The sequence below is a fragment of the Amphibalanus amphitrite genome, unplaced genomic scaffold (assembly GCF_019059575.1).
Source record: "Amphibalanus amphitrite isolate SeventyFive unplaced genomic scaffold, NRLGWU_Aamphi_draft 000329F_arrow, whole genome shotgun sequence".
Taxonomy (NCBI): domain Eukaryota; kingdom Metazoa; phylum Arthropoda; class Thecostraca; order Balanomorpha; family Balanidae; genus Amphibalanus; species Amphibalanus amphitrite.
Genome location: NW_024881824.1, coordinates 250897 through 271436, shown reverse-complemented (window position 1 = coordinate 271436; position 20540 = coordinate 250897). Strand labels below are relative to the sequence as shown.

At 50.6% G+C, this 20540-nt stretch overlaps 1 protein-coding gene across 1 annotated transcript in view; it reads right to left on the bottom strand.

Moving 5' to 3' along the window:
* The window catches only part of LOC122388643 (NADH dehydrogenase [ubiquinone] 1 alpha subcomplex subunit 8-like), a 91156-nt gene that overhangs the window by 25512 nt on the left and 45104 nt on the right, over positions 1 to 20540 (bottom strand). Inside the window, exon 2 of the mRNA XM_043379871.1 lies at positions 853 to 1028. Coding sequence (XP_043235806.1) covers positions 853 to 1028 — 176 coding nt within the window. The remainder of the gene's footprint in view (positions 1 to 852; positions 1029 to 20540) is intronic.

The window sequence follows — 20540 nt, the reverse complement described above, 5'->3', positions numbered from 1 at the left end:
CACGCCTCACCCACCCGCTCTAAGAAGGAATGATTTCAAACAACTTGATCCACTGCGCAGAGAGAGTTTTCGATGAAGAATACACTCCCATCACTACAACAGAGAGTGCCGACGGCCTCTGACGCCAGTTGCCGGGCGTCAGTCGTCTGTCCCGAGGACAGCCGCCGACCCGACGACCGGCCAGTTCCAGCAACCTCGCCTGCTATACGCCAGGTCACGAGCGGCGCCCGGTGGGTCACGAGCGGCATCCCTCCCGTGCCGAGCCGGTCGTGACCGGAGGACACGTTTCAAAACGCCGCCGTCGGGACAACCACCGTCCATCGCATGCCGGGGAGATTCAGCGGGCAAAGGACGACAAAGGACGGCGATATGAGGTACGGTGACCACCCAGACACGAAAAAAACTTCCACATTTCACGAAGAATACGCCGAAGAGACGGGAGAGCCTCCAGCGGCACGGGGCGGCCTCTGCGAGCCGCGGTACATCTGAGGGCCCGATCCGCGCGCGGGGCTCACGCCAGACGACAAAGGATTACACGTGTGAGCACCGCGTCGGCACTGCGACGGCCCGGGTCGGCGATGCCAGACGAGATGCTGACGCCGGCGGCGGCCGACGCACCGGAAGGGCCAGATGCCGACGGATATCAGAGGGGAGTGACGCGGGCGAGCGCGTCTGCGCGGCGTCCGACAGACGCCTGACGCACGTCACGTTCCGGGAGTGATGTGGGTGTGACCTACGAGGACGTCCGACGGGCGGGGAGGTCGGGGAATGAATGATCTCTCATCAGAGGCCGACCTCGTCATGATACATATCAGCGGTGACATGTTACATACACACCACACGAGTACTCACATTCGGAACTTGAGGTCCGGCGATCCACGGTCCAGGCAGTTGGCGTACTGGTTGAACTCATCCATACACGTGCTCTTCACCTTGCGGAAGAACTCGAGCGCGCACGAGGTAACCGCGCGTCCCTCGGCCAGACATTTGCGCGGATCCTTCTCCTCTTGGCGACATAGCATGAACTCCTGCAACACGGAGACAGAGGCGCTGGTGAGATCGCTGATGCAACAAAATAGAACATCGCACACAGCGCACGGTCAATGATGCAACTCATATTGACACCTTCTAGGCACGGGGCGAGGCGGTTGCAGATATTGGAGCAGGGACGTTGGAGGTCGCATTGCCATCAAATGCATCCACATCGTCATACATGAATAGTCATTGGTGACACACAGAATAGCCCGATCAGCAAACTGATACAATGTGTCAGAAACACGTCCTGGACACAATAGAATGATCAATGATCATGTCAATAAACTGACGCAACGCAGCATACCGCTCCCCTGGCACCGCCAAGAACAATGCGGGCACTGCACGGACGACAAACCACGCGGCAGGCCAATGCAGTCGCAGATTAAACAAAAACCGTCCAGCTGATAACGAGTTCATTTTTCGACAGGAAACTGGCCCTGTCTTAGTCCAGCTGGAAGCCGTCAGATGAAACGATCGCCGTGCAACACAACAAAATCCAATTTCTCTGAGAGGATGCCACCCCGATTCACGTCACGCTCACGGCAGACTGAAAACATCTTCATTCACGAGAACTCTCCTAAGCGCAGATTAACGAAACGTGTTGACATCTCGTAATTCACAGACACCGCTGTCGACACCATATTATGCATGCCCTCTCATCTGTGATCACAGGCCGGCGCCTTTAGAGCGGGTCGACATCAGAGGGCCCGCGCCGCCTTTGGAGGAACGTCCGGTCGGCGGCGGCCACCCGGTCGGCGTCATTAGCACCTGCGGAGAGCGGTCCCAGTGCCGGGAGATGGCCGGTCACCGGCCGGGCCACACACGGGCGCGGGATCACACTGACCGCCGAACCGACCGGCCGGCAGGGCGGGACGCGGCGCTTCCGGAGAAACCAGGTTTGAATGAATACTAATTTATCATATTTTGCTCATGTATTAAGCCATTGCTTACAATTCGGAATACTCTGCCTCAAGAGACCATTTGAAGACCAAAGGTATTTTGTAATATGCTTTCACCGCGCGAAAGACCGTCAAGAGAAATAAGGACGACTCTGACGCAACAAATTTCAAGAAGGTTGCGCTTGCCATTAAATAAAATCCATATTCGTTCGTTAGAGTGGAGAACAGCCCTGATGATCACTTAGATGATCATAAACCCGCGACCTGGTGGAGTCTCTACCGCGACCTCAGCAACTTCGGTTCGCGAGTTCCCGATGCCCCGAGTTTTAAACTTATAGAAGATAAACTGCAGGAATGACAGAATCGAAAATTTTATAGAGCCATAGCCACTTAACTGGACCAGAAAATCTGACCTAATCTGACCTGGGTTCCAAAAGCTTACACACAACGCGAAATTGATGCATAATAAGTTACATGCAATATGTATATGTATGTATTCAGTAAGCATAATAAAGTGCAAGGAAGTTTCACGGCGCTGCGAGCCGCAGCTTTCTTAACAAACGCAAAAAAAAAAACTGGCAGGTAAGGCCAAAAAACGCTTTCTCCCATCTGGGCGAAGGTTAAAATCATTACTACTACTGGGTGAGACGCCTTTTGGGGTGACAAACGAACGAGCGAGAGGGTGAGTCCTGCACTTGAGCGTGCGGAACTGCGAGGGGGTACTTGCAACCGACTTGCGCACGGCGCCCTATTAGCCGTTATCTAGCGGTGTGCCAAATTAGAGCGCAATCGGCCCAGCCGTTTCTGAGATCTGTGAAAGCGTTAACCCGGACGTGCGCACGTGCATATTGGGTCCCAACTAACTTTTGCAAGGCACCCTAACTAGTCCTGCTAACCGGCCCCTTTCCGTGTACCAGTACATGCACTATACGCACGTGCAGTAGTGCCCAAACCCTGAAACATGGAACGCATTGCTTCGTTGGGTGCCTTCATGCATACCCACCAAGTTTCAGCGCGATAGGCCCAGTAGGTAATTGCTACACCACTTCGTTTTACACGTGGCACGCGCATTGGGGGTCACCCACATACATCGGGAATAGTCCAATGCTTGGCAGAAGGGATGAAGCTACCCTACCAAAAATAGACCGTTAGTGAATCGGTCCAGTGGTTCCTGAGCTATAAGACTCGCAGAAGCGTGACTGTCACCACGGCCGGACGGACGCTAATACTCAGAAATTTCTTCTGTTCTACGAAAAACTACGCTTCGCTCGCTCGCTCGTAATTATACAAGTGAGGTCATGCAGTCAGACTGGACACCTCTTCGCTTCACCAAGCCTGTGGACCGACATTGGCCATCGAGTCGCCCCGGTTCACCACTCGGCAGTCCCATGACCATCAGCTACCGAGCCGCTACGCTACGGTACGACCGGGAGTTCCGGCCCCGCACGCGCGCTGGCGCCTGACGCTGTGCGCCTGACGCCGAGCGGCCGGCGACAGTAGAAACGGTGTGCGATTTGATATAACAATAACACAATCAACACCCGTGGGTGTCGGTTTCGTATTATATGCATCGTTACAGCTCAGATGGGCGTCTATGGACTCTATAGCTCAGTCTCATCTATGGACCAGCAGGTCGCATTTATTTCAATCCATGGCAAATAAGGCTGAAGCGAAAGAAGTCATTGATGGAGAGAAGTTATTGGATGCAGCCCAGATCAAGCCGATCAAGCAAGCTACCAGCGGCCAGCACCGTGATATCATTCGTTTAAACAACAAGCTGACAACGACCGCACTTGTTTGCAACTGTGAACTTTGAATGTGAGGCAGTCGGTACTTCACACAGCAGGTTTTTAAAGATAAGAGGTAATATGGTGACCGGCATGGTTTGAAGAGAGCACCAATCTTTCCCCTCGAATATTAGCATACTCTGACGTAAAAGAAGTCATTTGATTGACAAATAACGTAAGCATTCCGTTATAATACGTCTTCCCAAAAAAATCAAAAGTATCACCACTATTCAGAGTATTGCGTTTAAGATTTCCTCCCCTATTATGTATTGTTGAGGTGATGCAATAGTGATAGCTCATCCGCCATAAAAACGCTAATGGGAAGAACCGAACCATCAATTACATCACATATACAATGCGTTACACAAGCTTGACAGGCTTACAAAACCAAAGCCAGAGCAACTACGTCCATTCAGCACAAGTATAGGATTAATGGCAATGCCAAGAAAGTCGTCAATTTTTTGTCGGAAAATCTCCGGCCAGACCGGCCTCAGATCTGGGCAGGGCCACCATCCGACCATCCCGGCCATCTCCAGTTCCGTGAAAATCTGCCAAGATGTCACGATCTCTGGCGTCTTCGGATCAGTGTGAGACCGCACGTATCGCCACGGCTTCCGGTATGTGTGGTAGGTGTGTTAGGCTGTTCGTGTCCAGCTATTCACACTGATCTCGTCGGATTCCTCCATTTTAATGTGCCGATACCGTTGTCAGTGGGGTTTGCGGTGGCGGCTCTACGGGCAGGGTAAGTACCATTGAAATCTGGCAGCGGTGAGGTGTGGTGAGAAACTATGTCGCGTCTGCGACTTGATACGGCTGTGTGAAGGGCCACGGCGGGTGAGAACAGCAACTCTCAGAAATAAAATAAAATCTGGGCCTCAGTCCCGGCATAAACAGAAAGAATACTGGGTGCTGCTTAGGAATACTGCGAGATCATTTTGCATCTAAGTACTGCCACTTTCTAACCTAACGCCAAGTGAGAGGCCTGAGGTATACAAGAGAAAAAGAAAACAACTTTTTTCATCCAACACTTGCTTGACAAAAATAAGAAGCATTGAACTTGCAGGTCAAGCTTATCGAATCAAAAACAACTAACAAGTAACATGTCACAGCTAAGTTGCGGCGCACGTCCCCAAAACAGACGAGCCCAGTGAGCTAGCTCAGTAAACTCTACGAGTTCCATGACGCAGACACGCAGTACCTATCCCCATTTTTTAAATCAGTCACCGCTCACCCCACTCACGCGGGGGAAATCAGCAGCTCCGCCGCGGCGCCCTGAGTGACCCGGTCACTGGATACCTGGCCTTCGGGAAACCCGGCACAGCCAATCATTGCCGGACCAGGTTAAGGCGCGGCACAACTCTTTTCTCTGTTCTTTTCACGGCTCAGCAGGTGGCGATAAGTCCACAGAAAGTAACTGCACGCCGCATTTTCCTGTGCTAATGTGGTTTTACTTCTTGTCTGTCTGCTGCGATGAGGTAATCTGCATAATCACACCATAGTAACAGTAGAATCAATTGGATGTCAACTAAGATCGGGTCTTGTAACAGTGTTGAGTCCACCTTCCGGGAAAACAGCAGATCTTCATACATTCTAAATGAAAATATCACTCCAAAATTTTGCGTCCCATGGGGCTGCAGTTAACAACTTACAATTATGAAATAGTAGTTATCACCATTGGTAATGGGCTTATCAAAACTTTGCTCCCCGAGTAACGAATATAAAGAATGTGGGCACGTAACTACCGGATTCAATGTGCTGCCGCAAAGTGTGCATTGTGCTCATTTCCGCGCGTAAATTTATGGTCAATTCTGAACGTGGACTTAAAAGGACTAAAAAGGCGTAACGTTAAAAACGACATACATCTTGCACAATACTGAAAAGAAATCAAAACAAATTACATAACGACGATGTTTACAAACCAGATTTCTCAACACAATGCATCTGTCTTCTTGCGCAATTTCCTTCTGCCCTGGCTCTGATAAGTGTTTATTTTTGTTTACGAGTGTGTTTGGTTGGTGATCAAACCACACTACTGCGACACTCGTCTGAAACCCCGTCAATCACTCCGGACCTTCCGGGAAAATCTGGGAGTCGCGTCGTCACCTGAATGGGCCGTGGCGGAGAGCCACCAGCGTCCGCCCAGCCCAGCCACCGCGCGCTCGCTGTTCTTCACACCTGTCGGGTTTGAATTCCTTTCAATTCCTTCATTCCTGCACAAACCTCATAGTCACTGCCAAATGCCGCCTCTGCCGTCCCAAATGGTCACCATCACCACTTGCGGTCCCAGTATCGCCACCCATACTGTACGATACTGCAGTACCTCCACTCCCGGCTCCTGCTCGCGCTGACCATCCGTCACTTCCAGTATCTGTCATCCGTCAACTTCCTGTTAAATGACCTGCGTCCGTCACCCGTCAACACGAGCTGTCATACGAGCTGCAGCTCTCACTTCACCGGCTGCTGAGCCCTCGTTCGACGGATCTCCCTCTCGCACTGACGGCGCCATCCCAACAGCGCGCCGACGGCCGACTGCTGTCCGCACCGACGATCCACTGCCGTCGACGTCGACGATCCACCCAGCCCGAGTCGCGACGGTAGCGACGCGCCGACGCCGACGACTCGACGGCTGACCGACCGGGTCACACCGCGCGACGGCAACAGACGAACTGGACACGATCGCTCTCCGCCGCGATATCAGCTCTCGTGGAATAGCAATGATGCTCACAACGGCATTGGTGTCGGCCAACGAAAACCGGATGCTGTTCGGTTTGCGGTAGTCACGACTGCCGGTTTCGTAAGCAGGAATCTGTTCGGGTATCGACATGGAATGTGTTGTCCGATATCAGAGCGGCGCTGACGGAAATGCTACGAGGATGCGTCAAACTATGTACTACTCCGGTTGCTACCCAGATCAGCTCGATGACGTAATTCCTGCCGCCAAACATCCAAACACCTTCTCAGATGCATTCCAGCGTCATGTCAACAGTTAGTGTTCTCACCACACGCTGGGAAATCCACTATTCCAAACTCACCAGAGCCTCAATTGAGCTCAATGATAACAGCGTATTTCTACGGATTCGTCGAGTGCACTGCCTTCACCGGGAAGGCGGCATTTGGAAACACCGTGCAATACAGCCCTAATTGCTCTAACGGGCCGAGGAGCCAACTGTTTCCGTGATGTTTACTTAGCAGCCACAACACAAAAACTACATCGTTATTCAACAATGTTGATAGTGTCACGAGTACAGCTGGTAATCGGCGATTTCAATGAGCACGGAACACAAAATTTCTGTTCAACTTTCATTCATGAAGTGTTTCCAGTTCACCTCTGGTGTAAGCACGGACTTCCCAAACAACAAATAAAGCAAAAAGTGTGAAACTTAGGCTTATCTACGTCAACAGCATAGAGCCCAAACAATGTATGGAGAATACCGAAACACGGATTAGGCAATTGGGTAACTCCCAAGGCCCATTCATAACTATATAATCTGACACCCCACTCCCCTTCTTGGTCCCGCTCCGCACATTCCTGGATTTATCTCCCTTTTTTAGATAAGCAGCGAGGGGAATTTTGCGGCCAAACAAATCGAAAATATAGCACTAACAGACAGGTCGGCGACAGGGCACGGCGTAAAGCCAGCCGATTTATCCGAGATACACGAAACATGCCGACAATATCGCTCTAAACTGACATAAAAACCGTCAAATATAGACTAGCCAGGCCATAGGTTCATCAGCAGAGCCAATCATCGTCACGATTCGTCATTTTTATGATGCTGAGCGACGACAATAATTAGAGCAATACTATTCAGCGTTATCTAAAAATATTTAAAATGTGGTACTGATTAGATGATCTAGACCCGACAGCGGGGTCGCCGAGACGAATGCATGCCTATTTCGTGGCGCGGTGTGAAATCACAACCATCTAAACCCAGAGACCACAGCAGAACAACGGTACTCTATCTCGGCAAGGTCAGGTCACTTTGCGATTAGGCCCCAACGAGCAGGATCCACCGATTGCTGAACCACATTCTTTTGCATCGCGGGAATTCCACAAATGCTTGTCCGCAACGAGCGGCATCGGCCTAATTTCCCAGAGACGTAGACCTATTCTTAGAGCGGGGTACTCAGTGAAACGTGAAATCACTTATTTTATAGCTGGTAAAAGGACAACTATAGAAAGGATCACAGTCGGTTCACTAATGCGCCAAGTTATCGTTCACCAGGATATTAGCAGCATCTTGTGCACAGTGCAAAGGAAGAGATATATCTCTCTCTCTCTCTCTCACTCTCTCTCTCTCTCTCTCTCTCTCTCTCTCTCTCTCTCTCTCTCTCTCTCTCTCTCTCTCTCTCTCTCTCTCTCTCTCTCTCTCTCTCTCTCTCTCTCTCTCTCTCTCTCTTCCTTTTACTAATACGATGAGTCTTGAGGTGCGGTGGCATCATATCCGGCGTAATGTTCACATCACCCTTTCACCTTGGCCTGCAAGCTGAGCAGAAACACATCACACGTCGTTGTGAGCGGGCTGTGAAGGGAGTGGCTTCAATAGTCATCTCTGCCTCATGCTAAAATATTACCGTACTCCACCCATCTCAAAACCGGACACTTGCGCTAAACCAACCAGTGAAACACTTCTCATCATGACTCAAAACAGACCGAACGGGCGGTGAATCCCGTACTCGATCCTTTGTCTCAGGGCTGCCTTACGGGTCTCAATTCTAACACCTCGGCTGGACTCGGCTGTGGCCCGACTGGCTCGGAGAGGCGCCGGGAGAACCGGCCCCTCATCCGCCCGGCGGCCGTCCGGCCGGCCAGACGTAGCGGCACCACCAGGTGTGATCACGCGGCTCGGACGGCTCGGCTCGCCTCGGCTCGGGCGCGCGGCTCGGCGGTCACTCAGCGCGGTAAGCCGCCCCGCACCTGGACGGACGATCGCGCCGCCCGCGACACGGCTCAGCACAGAATGACATCAGCGGCTCGGAGAGACGACCGGACACCGGTCGTCACCGGAAGAGCACCCCTCCCTCCACCCCGCCCGTCCTGGACCGTACCCCGTGCTCAGCGCCCCGCCGGAACCTCCGGCTAGACTAGCTCGAAATGTTGTCACCGTCACGCGTCCGCCTCACGTCGCCAGTGAATCGCGCGACAAATAAACAGAGGTTACGTGGAGGGTCCGGGGTAAGGGGCAGGTTCGCTGTCATGTCATCTGTCTGAGTTGGCTGTCTGGCTCGCTGACGGCAGCAGCGGCAGCGGGGGCAGAGACAGTGAAGACGGTGTAGAGGAGGGTGACGGTGACACCTGCTGTGAGGTCGACCATGCGTCGCCGGGACGGTGGCGATACTCAACCAGTCTGTCACGGTTGACGTTCGTGACCCGCCCTGGCCAACTCTAGCGGTAGACACGAGCGGGATGCGACCAACGACAACACGTCAACCGTGGCAGCACTATGGAAAAGCCGCCGTTCCGAGCCAGACAAGATAATTGGAGGCAATTACCAGAGCGTTGTCACCGATATGGACGACTTCGTCGAGTACGCTTCTGAGTTCCACGAAAGTCAGGTTTAAGGATCGATTTGGTAACTGACCCGTGCAGCCCAGAGCAGTGTTTTATCAGCGATCGCGCCGGACGCACCACGCACCCGTCACAGTTTTAGAGCTGAGATCATCTGCAGCCAGGCTCGGCATCATCTCGGCTGGCTCTCCCCGCGATGAGCGAATGCCCTCGGAACGCTGTCCCACCACACACCTACACACGGCTCAGATGAATCGTGGGCATTTTTACTACCCAAAATAACGTGAACTCAATGTCACTGCACGTGGACGGCATACCTTGCAGTAAGATAGCGGGATCATAAGATCATCCCATGGACTGCGCTATGTTTGCGTGGGAACTGGAGGTACGGGAAGGCATGTGAAGACATTAATCAACTCAACCCAATATAGCTCGTACTGGAGGACTAAATTTATTATTGTACCAAACCCTTCAGACTTCAATCCAGAAACAAATCTCAGATGTCCTGCCCTTACCAAACAGCAGTCAGGCGTTCGGAGTGGTCCCGTCATGGCCCGATGGCCCATCTCGTTTGTGGACTAGGCCAGACGCTCGTTTGACCATTTTTACATAAGCAGTCTCGTACATCTGCGTGCCGCACCGTTTTAGCAAGCGTCATTTTATCTTCAGCCAGAGCGTGGCTTGACGCATGTAGGACACTAGCGCAGGTGCGTCTGGACATATGGAACATAATGAGATAACGCCCTGAGCTGGTGTTCGTTCAGACACAGCGTCGAACAAACCAGGGTCGTAGGGCGGAAGCTCAGGCTGGGCCATGGGCATACTACGCAGCATAAGTGATCACGGCTCGGTTGCTTTGGACTCTGCTGCCTGCGAGTACGGCGGCTGGTGCGTCGTACCAGCTCGAGCGTCGTGCGAGTCGCCGTGTCCTGTCCGTGTCCGCCCCTGTCCCCCACCGGACACGACTTACCGGTGCAATATCCTGGTCCGGTCGGGACCTGCGTCAACCGAACTCCTGTCACCGCACGTGCACATATTAATTTTACTCACGTGCTCCTCGACGTTGATCTATTAGCAGGCGTCCAAGACGCATAACCAATACATGTTCCTGTGCATACATTTCGACCTTAAACGCACTGGAAAATCCACTCACGGTCCTGGCAGCTCGTGACCGGCCTGAGGGACGGGGACAGGTCACTCAGGCGAGTCCGCACCGCAGCCGGTAGCGCGGCCGTTCCGCGCGTCACGAGCAGAATGCATAAGGGCCGTACCTCGTGCTACGGAACATCTCGCCCTGTCGCCCTCAGATCCGGAACAGCCCGGCACCGGTCGGTGGGTCCGCTACCGAGGCGGGTGACGACTTGCTTATTTCGATCAGTGTCGAACACGCTGAACAAACAGTGTCAGAGTCCAGGGAGCATTGCTAAAGAAAATAAAATTAACGAATATCATCCAAAAACTTTCCCGAAAAGTAATGAGGTGGGTTCAAATCTGACCTCTGGGAAACAAAAAAGGGTGTTATGTTATGTAACGAAATCACTTTGTCAACAGCCTTCCGAAGATTGCTGTCGAGCTAGGTGTGTACGTTTTCACTCCATCAGTTATTTCACTAACGCAGGCATTAGACGCCGAACAGTTAATGGACCCAGAATAATCAGTCGTTGGACCGAACACCAGAATTCCCAACCACTAACGGCGCCAGGCAATACCAAACATGGTGAAACATACGCTATTCTGTAGTTACTCTTGTCTCTCAAGTAGGTACAACTCATAAATATCGGACATCGATGCAAGAATCGGCATCGGCATTCATCGGCTGACTGCCTAAATTAACCTATCGCCGCTCACGGACTATGCCGCTTAGTGACTTTAAACCGAGCAACGAAATTACATCATCTTACGACCAATGATGCTTGACATATTCAATAATGTACCAGTTACCACACATTAACGTAAAGTTCCTCGGATACCGGCTAGGGAGTGCAGTATTCGAGGGAGAAATGCTCACAAAAAAGCCAGACCACAATAATTACGTGATTGGACGAGAAAACGAACAGAATTCGCAGAATAAGACCTTCATTTCAGTTCGGAGAACTTAACTAGTAATTTAACGGTAGTCCATTGGCACGGTCTAATAGAGGTTCATAGCTGTGTTCGTTCGATTTCTCCTGACCTGCTTGTGGTTAGCACTTAACGTTACCGGCTACAAACTAACCCGGTCAAATAGCGGGCACAGAGGGACGAGACTGCAGAGCGCCCAGTGAGTAATTAGGCTTCAAATTTCAAAAAGAGGACGGATGCTGGTCATCGGGGGCCGGGAATATTCGCCACCCATCGCCGAGACATAGCTTATAAACCCGGACAACTATAGGCCACCAGAGGCCAAGACTTCAGGCCGAGGGCCGGTACTAAGACTACCAGGGGCCAAAACTTCAGCCAGAGACTGATGACTACCAACGGCTCAAGACAACAGCGGATCAAAGCCCGTGACGGCCGACTGTGAGGGCGACAGGAGGTCCGTTTACACCAGCGACAAGCTTATCCAGCGAGGCGCGTGGGCGGACAGCCCTCAGCTCGTTAGGCAGCTGACGCTTCTTTTGCGGAACATCGTCGATCATGAAGGGTTTGAATGTTTTACTCCATCAGTGGGGATAAGACAGGCGAACATGCTCAAGGTTAAAGAGCTATGAACATGGTTGGCGACGGTCACCTGAAAAAGAGGCGCGGACTGCCAAAGCCCCTTTCAAAACAAGCCCGCGCGGTTCAAAACTAAATTCTAATGTGCAATAGACCCTCCGCCATAAGGGAAAGGACAGTTGAACAGGCAACAAAGCCAATCAGGGACCAGGTAGGTACAAGGAGGTATTTTGAATACAATGGCATCTCGCAACTCATATGTACATGAACGTGCAGAGCAGAACCGTTCAACCATCAACCTCAACTATTCGCGCCGAAGAATCCCGTTCTGTGCCCTCCAAACCAGTTCAGCAATCCCAGCGAACCAGCATTTCCCACCGAGGTAACACTGGATCCCGGTTACCACCGTGCGTGTCACTATAGCCTCAGGAGAGGGAGGGGAAGGGACGGAGTTCCAAACGGTTTCATGCCGCTTCATAGCTTTTCCCACGATGAGCATACGGGCTCAAACACGGCTTAGACCTGCCGCACCGGGCCCTGGTAGTCACTTCCGACGCAGAGGGTTCAGCTCCGGCGCGGAAGGTCGGCGCTCGGCTTACAACGGTCGCCTGCTGGTGCCGACAGTCCATACCGACGAGCCACAGGCCGGGCGGGGGGCGCCGCTAACGGGGAGCCCGCGGGACTGCATCCCGGGACCCCTCCGGGGCACGTCTCGCACAGAGCCCCCGCCGAACCGCAGGAGTACCGTAGGGAGGGACTCAGGGAGGCAGGTAACGGAGCAGCGGGGTAACGGATGAACGGAACAGTCCGGTCCGGTCCGAGCGCTACGGAATATTTACGGAAGGCTGAAGGGCCGTCTGAGCACTACGGTGTAACTACAGAGAGCGAAACAGTCGTCTGCAAGGGGTGCGGAGGCATGCGTAGTTCAACGTGACGTGTCCCACACGATTTCTTTTACACGGAAGCTCGTGCAGAGGTGGTTGTTTTACAAAAGTAAAAGTAGACCTCAAGTGACATTGACATGACAAAGTGCGATCGTCTTTTCCTCTAGGGGTCATGCAGCATTACAAAATAATGCTGATTCGATGACAAAACATTTGAAAATACCGCTACATAAGGCAAAGCTAGTAAGGACACAATACTGACAGGCACAGGTCTTTCTATGGCCACAATAAAAAGCGGCAAAACTCCGACCATCCCATTCGCAGTCAGTGTTCCAATATTGGTTCGGCCAATGAATCATTGAGGCAAAGTTGTACACGAGATTCGGCCGGACATGTATATCAGTCATTGGCGCGTAGTAAGACGGCATGGGTGTAGTTTTCCAAAAATCATTGGGGGTGCTCAATAGCTTTCAGAAAGGCATGCCATATTTTTCGTAGTTAATTTTTTCAGCTGTTCTTTTTGACTGTAGCCATCAGGCATCATGCAAGGAATGATGTCAATTCAGTTCGAGAGCTTGTTTTAATAGCGCCACTGTAAAACGATTTTGGCTCACCCAATGCATTAATAATCATATAGAAGTTTTTGAACATATTTCAGAACACCCTTGGTTTAAAATTTAAATTCAGGCCCTACCGGACTTTTGGTAGGTCCGCGCTTAGGCAGCCTGGTCTGCATAGCTCTGCACGAATGAGCTTATATTGAGGGCTATCCAACATGACGCCTGACGGGACAGGCTCGATGGTTACTCTCCGGACATGGTTCTCGTGAAATATTGCATTTTGTCCCTGGAACTTTAACCCTCACCGGCACAGGCCACTTTGCGTCCTTCGATGGCACAAGGGAGGAGGGGGGGGGGTTGGTAAGACCACACCCCCTCGCGTTTGGCCTCTGATCGAGCTAGAGCTTCGCGGAAAAAACGAGCGTGTTGCCCGTCACGAGAAAAAGCCGATGATACCCAATTTTAAGCTTGCAAACGCCCGGCTAATGCGAGCCGACATACGCCGAATCGCGATTCCGGCCAAATATGGTCTCGGTAAGGAGGTCACAGGTCAAAGGTTATTTGGGTCAGGGTCATGAAATTTTCAGGGTAGGTGTAAAAATGATCAATGCGAGAGTACTGAAAGTTTCGTCCCGACCGATCGGCCTTTTTTTACGCGAGTTATTCGCGAAAACCCTTAGGGGGGTTGCATCACTCCCCCCCCTGTGCCGGCGAGGGTTAACCCGCGCCGGGCCGGTGCTCTGAGATTCCGCGCCGGGCCGGGGGTGTCTGAACACCCCCCACCCCTTCTAACTCGGCTCCTGGGCCACGTAGCTACGCGCGGTAAGCGACAATCGAAAGAACGTCCAAAATAAGGACGAAAACACTTCGGGTCATTTTTTGGGTCAGGTCAAAGGTCAGGTCACCAGAGGTCACCAAAGGTAAAATGTTGACTATTTCAACATTTTGGAAACTGTCAACGGCTATCTCGGGAACCGATAGAGCTACAGCGCTGAGGAAAAGCGCATTCGATAACCCTTTTACAGACCTTTCTGAGTAATGTTCTTAGATTTGACTGCAGGTCAACGGTTTAGCCTCCAGAGGGCAAAAACTCCAAAAATAACCGTTTTTACGAAAAATGTTTTTTTTTCGGCAATAACTTTTGACTCAAAAGAGCCATGACATTACTTTTGCCAGCATCGTGTTCCTCTCGTCGAGACGCGTCGAATGAACTATAATTTGACCTTCAAAGGTCAACTTGAAAATTTGACCCCAGGTCAAGGTCATGACCTGACCGGAAAAGGTCATGTGGCATATCAGTCGGTCCGCAACGTCGAGCCGAACACACCTAAGGCGTTTTCAGCGCTCTAGCACGCCTCTAGCAGAAGTTATTAGCGAAAAACTGTTAGATTCTGTTCGTGACCTGAGATGACCTCGGGGACATAACCAGGGGTCACAGTTGCCATTTTTCGGTTCAGTGTGTCAATTTTACCTACATCTCGATGTTTGATAGTGTCTAGAATGGCGTTCGTGCAAATCAGACGTTTTTCAATTTTCTCCCATTGACTTATAATGGAGAGGTCGCAAAATTGACCTGACCTGAGGTCACCGACATCAAAATTCTGAGACAAACATTTTATAGATAATGTTGCTCTTATCAATTGCTGAAAGTTTCAAGGCAATCGATCAATCGGTGTAGGTATGACGAGCATTCTTTTTTTCTGAGGTGAGGTCACTTGGCGTGACCTGGTGACCTGACCTAAGGCGACCTGGGTCTAAAATTTTCATAACATGTGCGGAAAAGATGCCCGAACAGGTGTGCTAACTCAAAAACCGCGGGGGGTGTTCAAACACCCCCCCCCCCCCCGGCCCGGGGCGGGTTAAAACTGAGTCCATCAAAGCCCGCCTCATTCATACCGATGTCATGTTCTTGTACGCACTCCTTCACCACCGTACCGACTGCGCTTACCTGGTATCGATGTTTGGCCTTAACCCTCGCTGGCACAGGGGGGGGGGGGATGCAACCTTCCCACCCATGGGGGTTTGTTGTAACGGGGGGTTTGTTTGTTTGTTGGGGGGGGGGGGGGGTTGTGGTAATTTATTCAATGTATATTCTCATTTCTCTTAGTCACTGAATTGAGTAAGCATAGTATTTGCATGATTCACTGAGCTCATTACAAGTACTAGGAGATGGAAGTACTGATTATTGAGGGCCTTGAGTCAGCTGGGAATGTTTTGAGGAGGCTGTGGGTGCTTTAAGGAGGCAGGGGGTGCTGAGCTCAGGATTGGGGGTGCTTGAGCACCCACAAAGAGATATAAAGTTACACTTATGTAAGACGGTAAAAACAGCCCAGCTGCAACACAAACGGACACGCTGGGGAAAGGTGACAGCCACCAGCCCGGGTGTTACATAAAAGCTCAGTTGTGAGCCAAAGCCTAAAAGCCGTTGGTGGACTGATTGAGATCAATCCCCTCACAGGATTGCACTTATTCCAAAATACACATGTCCCAGAAAAATACAAAGGGAAGTAGCCTTAACGATAATAAAACCACCCACCTAATACAGTCACTATTTACAGGACAGCATGTATCTCAAATTCGCTGGCTTTGAACAAAACGGTTTCGCCATGGCCTGGACTCTGTAGCAGTTCCGCCTGGAAACCAACGCAGCAATCTCTCTCATGTCAGCTGCATGGCGGAGGTCGCTCTGGCCATCGGGAAACGTGCCGGGGACGGCAGAAGACACCTGGGAATTTACATAGCGAGCCACGGCACGCGGACGCTGATCTGACCTGGGGGAACAGCGGAAGCCGATAGTCACCGATCGCTTCAGCCCGCCTCCGTGACCGAAACCCGTTCAGGGCACTCCTGCGGTCATGGGAAGCCTCAGTGGGTCGTCTTAAGTGCATTATCACCACATGATAGCTCACTTAGGCTTCATTATGCCAACTCACCATGCTATACTCGTATAACCATGCAATATTTAGCAACCTAGCACCAAGGCAAATCTTCAATGCCTGGACTGATGGAAAACAACCCGAGGCACAAACGCAAGGAAAATCAAATCATATCGATCGATATCTGATCGGTTAGCGAAGCGACTAACGACTGGGTTTTTGTTTCTCTCGGTCGTTTTCCTGGCCGGAAGGAGTCTCGGAAGTCGCACCCAGGCGGAGCTTCCCGAACAAGCGGCCATCAACCGCGACAAACACCAATACACGCAGCTCAATCGGACACGGACACTTTCCGTCCCGGCCGTGCCTCGGGGGCGGATCAGTGGGCAGCGCTCGAATCGAAGGTCTGATCAGGTTTGAACTTCTTGGATGCCAAACACTTTTATATGAGACACGATAGCCTCAGAGCCCAAATTATGCTATGGATTCTGCAATATAGCATTCCGATGAGAAATGCACAAGGTTACTTTTGTTTTTATATAATTACGATTCGAACTCTTCCAAATTGGTTCTGCAAAACGGCGGTCAATGTCCCAACGAGCACTGAATCGATCATGTGATCGCAGTGTTTATATAACCGAATAGTAAGGTGTACAGGCAGCACGCTTTAGTGGCATTAAACCGCGGAGGGCCATTATATGCAATATAATCGTTTGGCCACGGTCGATACACCAAGATACCGCAGACTTTAGATCCGAACGACAGGTAAGATTGCCATATTTGTAAGACAGATATCTAAAACACACACTCAGTGACGTTCGTAAAAGAAATGCAAATGCCATCCAGGCTTAAAATGGAATTAAGACGTGCTTTAAATGGCTTATGTGCATAGTTATTTCCGTCGTATTACCGGCAACCCAGTGACCTATCACGCCTGCTGGTGCGCGCCGAGGCAAGCTCGACTTATGAGTAAGACAAGCACACCAAAGCCGACAACAATCGGCATTGCCGGGTTCAAAATCACGCGAGAGGCGAGCTCCTCCAGACCGTTCACTCAGCAGACTTTCACGACACTGGTGAAATGATTCACTCGAATGAAACATTTCCATTGCCATATCTACCAACTCGCCTATCTCTATAATATTAACAATATCACATTATCGTCTCAAATAAATAATGCCATATAGGCAAAGCTGTTACTAATAATCCCGTTCTAGCCGCGCATAAGGGGAAGGCTGTTAGTGATGGCCATCACTGAGGCGAATACGCGCGGACAGGTAGCGAGCCCGTTCATACGGTGGCCAGCCGAGAGACGCTCTTGTCCCCACTCATCCAGCGAGCTCGACAAGGAGCTAACTTCTACGATCGTCACCGCAAGAATGGCAGTAGAGCCGGCAGCGGCCTTGCCACTTCTGGAAGTCACTATGGCATGTGGGAAATTTGGAGGCACTTACATACCATTTTTGCAACTTCCATGCAATCTTTTGGGCGCTGGTTAAGCATGAAGATTCTGCAACAGTTTCGCTGTCATACGTGTCTGGTAGTGAAAGAGGCAAAAAAGGCGTTTCTGCAAGAGTTCGAGTAATTAGGTTCATGTTTGTTTATAATGCAGTATGCTTTCTGTAAGGAGTAACCAGTGGTTGGAGCGCAGTGACATAATAGCACATCCGTTGGCAGTAGAAGTGCTCATTCCTGGACTGTATGCCCGAGACTTGCCGATGGAATAACTTCAGAAGGATAACACTTATATCACAGTGGTGTAAGTTTTGTTAAACAACGGACGTCATATTCTGAGAACGACAAACGGTACACGGCTCAGTGCGGTGGACGTCTGTAGCAAACGAGAAACTACAAAAACGGATGCTTAATGACATGTAATGAAGAGACTGTTAATGATATAGTGCAGTTCAAAACCACATGAAATCAAAAGGTACCAACAGCGCACATTTAATTGTTTGTCCGCAGGATAAGTTGGGTTGTTTTATAGTCAGCCGAAGCCGCAGGCATAAAATAACTATTGAAATCATAGGCGGCGGAACGGGGAGGGCACCGGGGCACCGTGTCCCCCTCTGATTTTGACATTTTAACATTAGCTCTATGGGCGTTGCATGGAAAGAATGGGACCAAAAGTCGGCAGTGCCCCCCCCCCCCCGTAATTGAAGGTGTTCCACCGCTACTGATTGAAATACGGTGTTAATGAAATAATAACCACTTTTGGGGTCACCGGTCACGTGATCATAGGGGTTCAAAGCGAGACGTATGTATTTAGAGTACACCCCTGTCACGCAATAGGTAGATGTAATCATCATCTTCAACTTTATTTTGCCAAAACACTGCAGGACCCATTTCAGCTAAACTTATCATGACAGATCGTGATTTTTTTTTCTAAAAACGTTCTTTTGTGAATCCATGACAAATTGCTTCTCCCATGGCCGTCTTCCCTCGAACTTCAAAAATGAATCTTACCTACCGCTAGGCGCTAGTCACACTGAGAAGGTTTCGGGGAGCAAACTGCAGGCAAATTGAGTGAGTGCACGCCTAAAGTAAATATTGTATGACCATACGCCGAAGCCTGCTGTTGTCTTAGACATATCTAAACACAATGGCACTCGACTGATGGCCAGCCATAGGTAGGCTAATAGAGGGCACTGCAGCATCAAAGTTGCTCGCAGTAGCACGTCAGGCTGCAATCTTGCCTTCTTCATCATGGCGTCAAATTAATTCCTGGACGTGCGTCACTGGAGGGAAACTGACGTCAAATGCCTCCAGATGTCTGTGTCAATGGTTAGCAGCAACAAGGCTGGGGACGTTGATTCCAAAATTTATGAGGATGTATAAAATCATTGCTTCATTACCTTCGGTTGATCAAACCCCATGTGCCTCCTAAATGGCCAGACACCTGAGGCAAAGTGCTATGGAGTATGGACTCGTGAAACAGGTAAGATAAACATTTAACCCGCGTTGATTTATTCAATTTCACCTCCTTGTCCATTCACGAAACACTGAGTGATCGATTGCTACACACTAGTGAAGGAAGCCTATGGATGCCACGGGACAAAGTGGGGCAGGTGACCCAGGCTTATAAACATTTTTAGCGTCTGAGCGGCGCCGCGTCCCCAAACGCCTTGCGAGCGACAAATCCTGCAGCCGTCCGACTATGTCAGTTGTCACGGCCTTGTCGGTGTCCTCCAAACGAGACCGGCTTACCAAAACAATTTTAAAACTATAAAACATGTGACGAGACACTAGCACTCATTGCTAAACTGCTTGAAAACAGGCCCATTAAAAATCGCAACAGTAACGGTTGACATGCGCTTTTAGAGTACAGACAACGGGAAATTTCCCATCCATGGGCCAGTGCCTTACCGGATCCTATACGTTTTACGAGTAAATGACATAGCAAGTTTCCACCGTCGCGCGAACCTTTGAACCCGGTTTCGCAGTCAAACGGTTTTGTGTCCTGCTTCATTGTGCCCAGCTGGTATTGACAGCTTTTACATTATATAACAGGATACAATGCCGATGGGGACCTTCCGATCACGTGCACCGCCACGTACACTTTCTGGCCAAAAGTGCCTTCTAGTCATCAGGGTTACTGCTCAGCATCGTCGCTGCCTTTTCTGTGGCGACCCAGCCTTAGAACAATCACCCCTATTACTCCTCCGCTATCGGCACAATCATGCGCCACCAAACACGGACGCTGTACAACAATTTTCCGCGTAAACACCGGTAAAGAAAGGACCCGTAAAGGCGGCCGGTGACCTTTTTCAGCCCGGAGCGACCCTCCCACGACGAACCCGCGCCCGATATAGGCTAGGTCATCAAGCGGCAGATCTTATCGAGCGTTAGTCAGTGTCAGTCGCTGCCATTTTAGGGCCCGGGAGATGTGTGTTTTACGCCCGCTGTCGCCTCTGTTGTCGTATGACACAGAGGGTGGCGCCGGTTACAGGCAGTCGTGTCATCGGAGACGCATTTTGTGATCAGTTAGGTGGTGTCATTCACCTCCTCCGGCGCACACCCGACAGAGCGGCTTACTTCATCGTGTTCCCTTATTTTCGTCGATAAGGTAATATGATTCTGTTTTAGTACCGTTCATGCAAAATTGTAGGGCAAAGTGACGGAAAAGTTTACCGTGATGAAAGTACTCTGATTTATAACAGGAAAGTGAGAAACCCACACAGCTAAAGAACGTTAAAAAGTTTTAGAAATGTGGACGCTAAATACAAAATACCTACCTAAATCTCTCTAACATAAAAAACGGAAAAAGGAAAATGAATACGTTGCGAAATCATCTAGCTCGCTGCATTGGTAACAGCTTAACATACCTAGAACAAAAGTCAATACCGTTTACGCGTC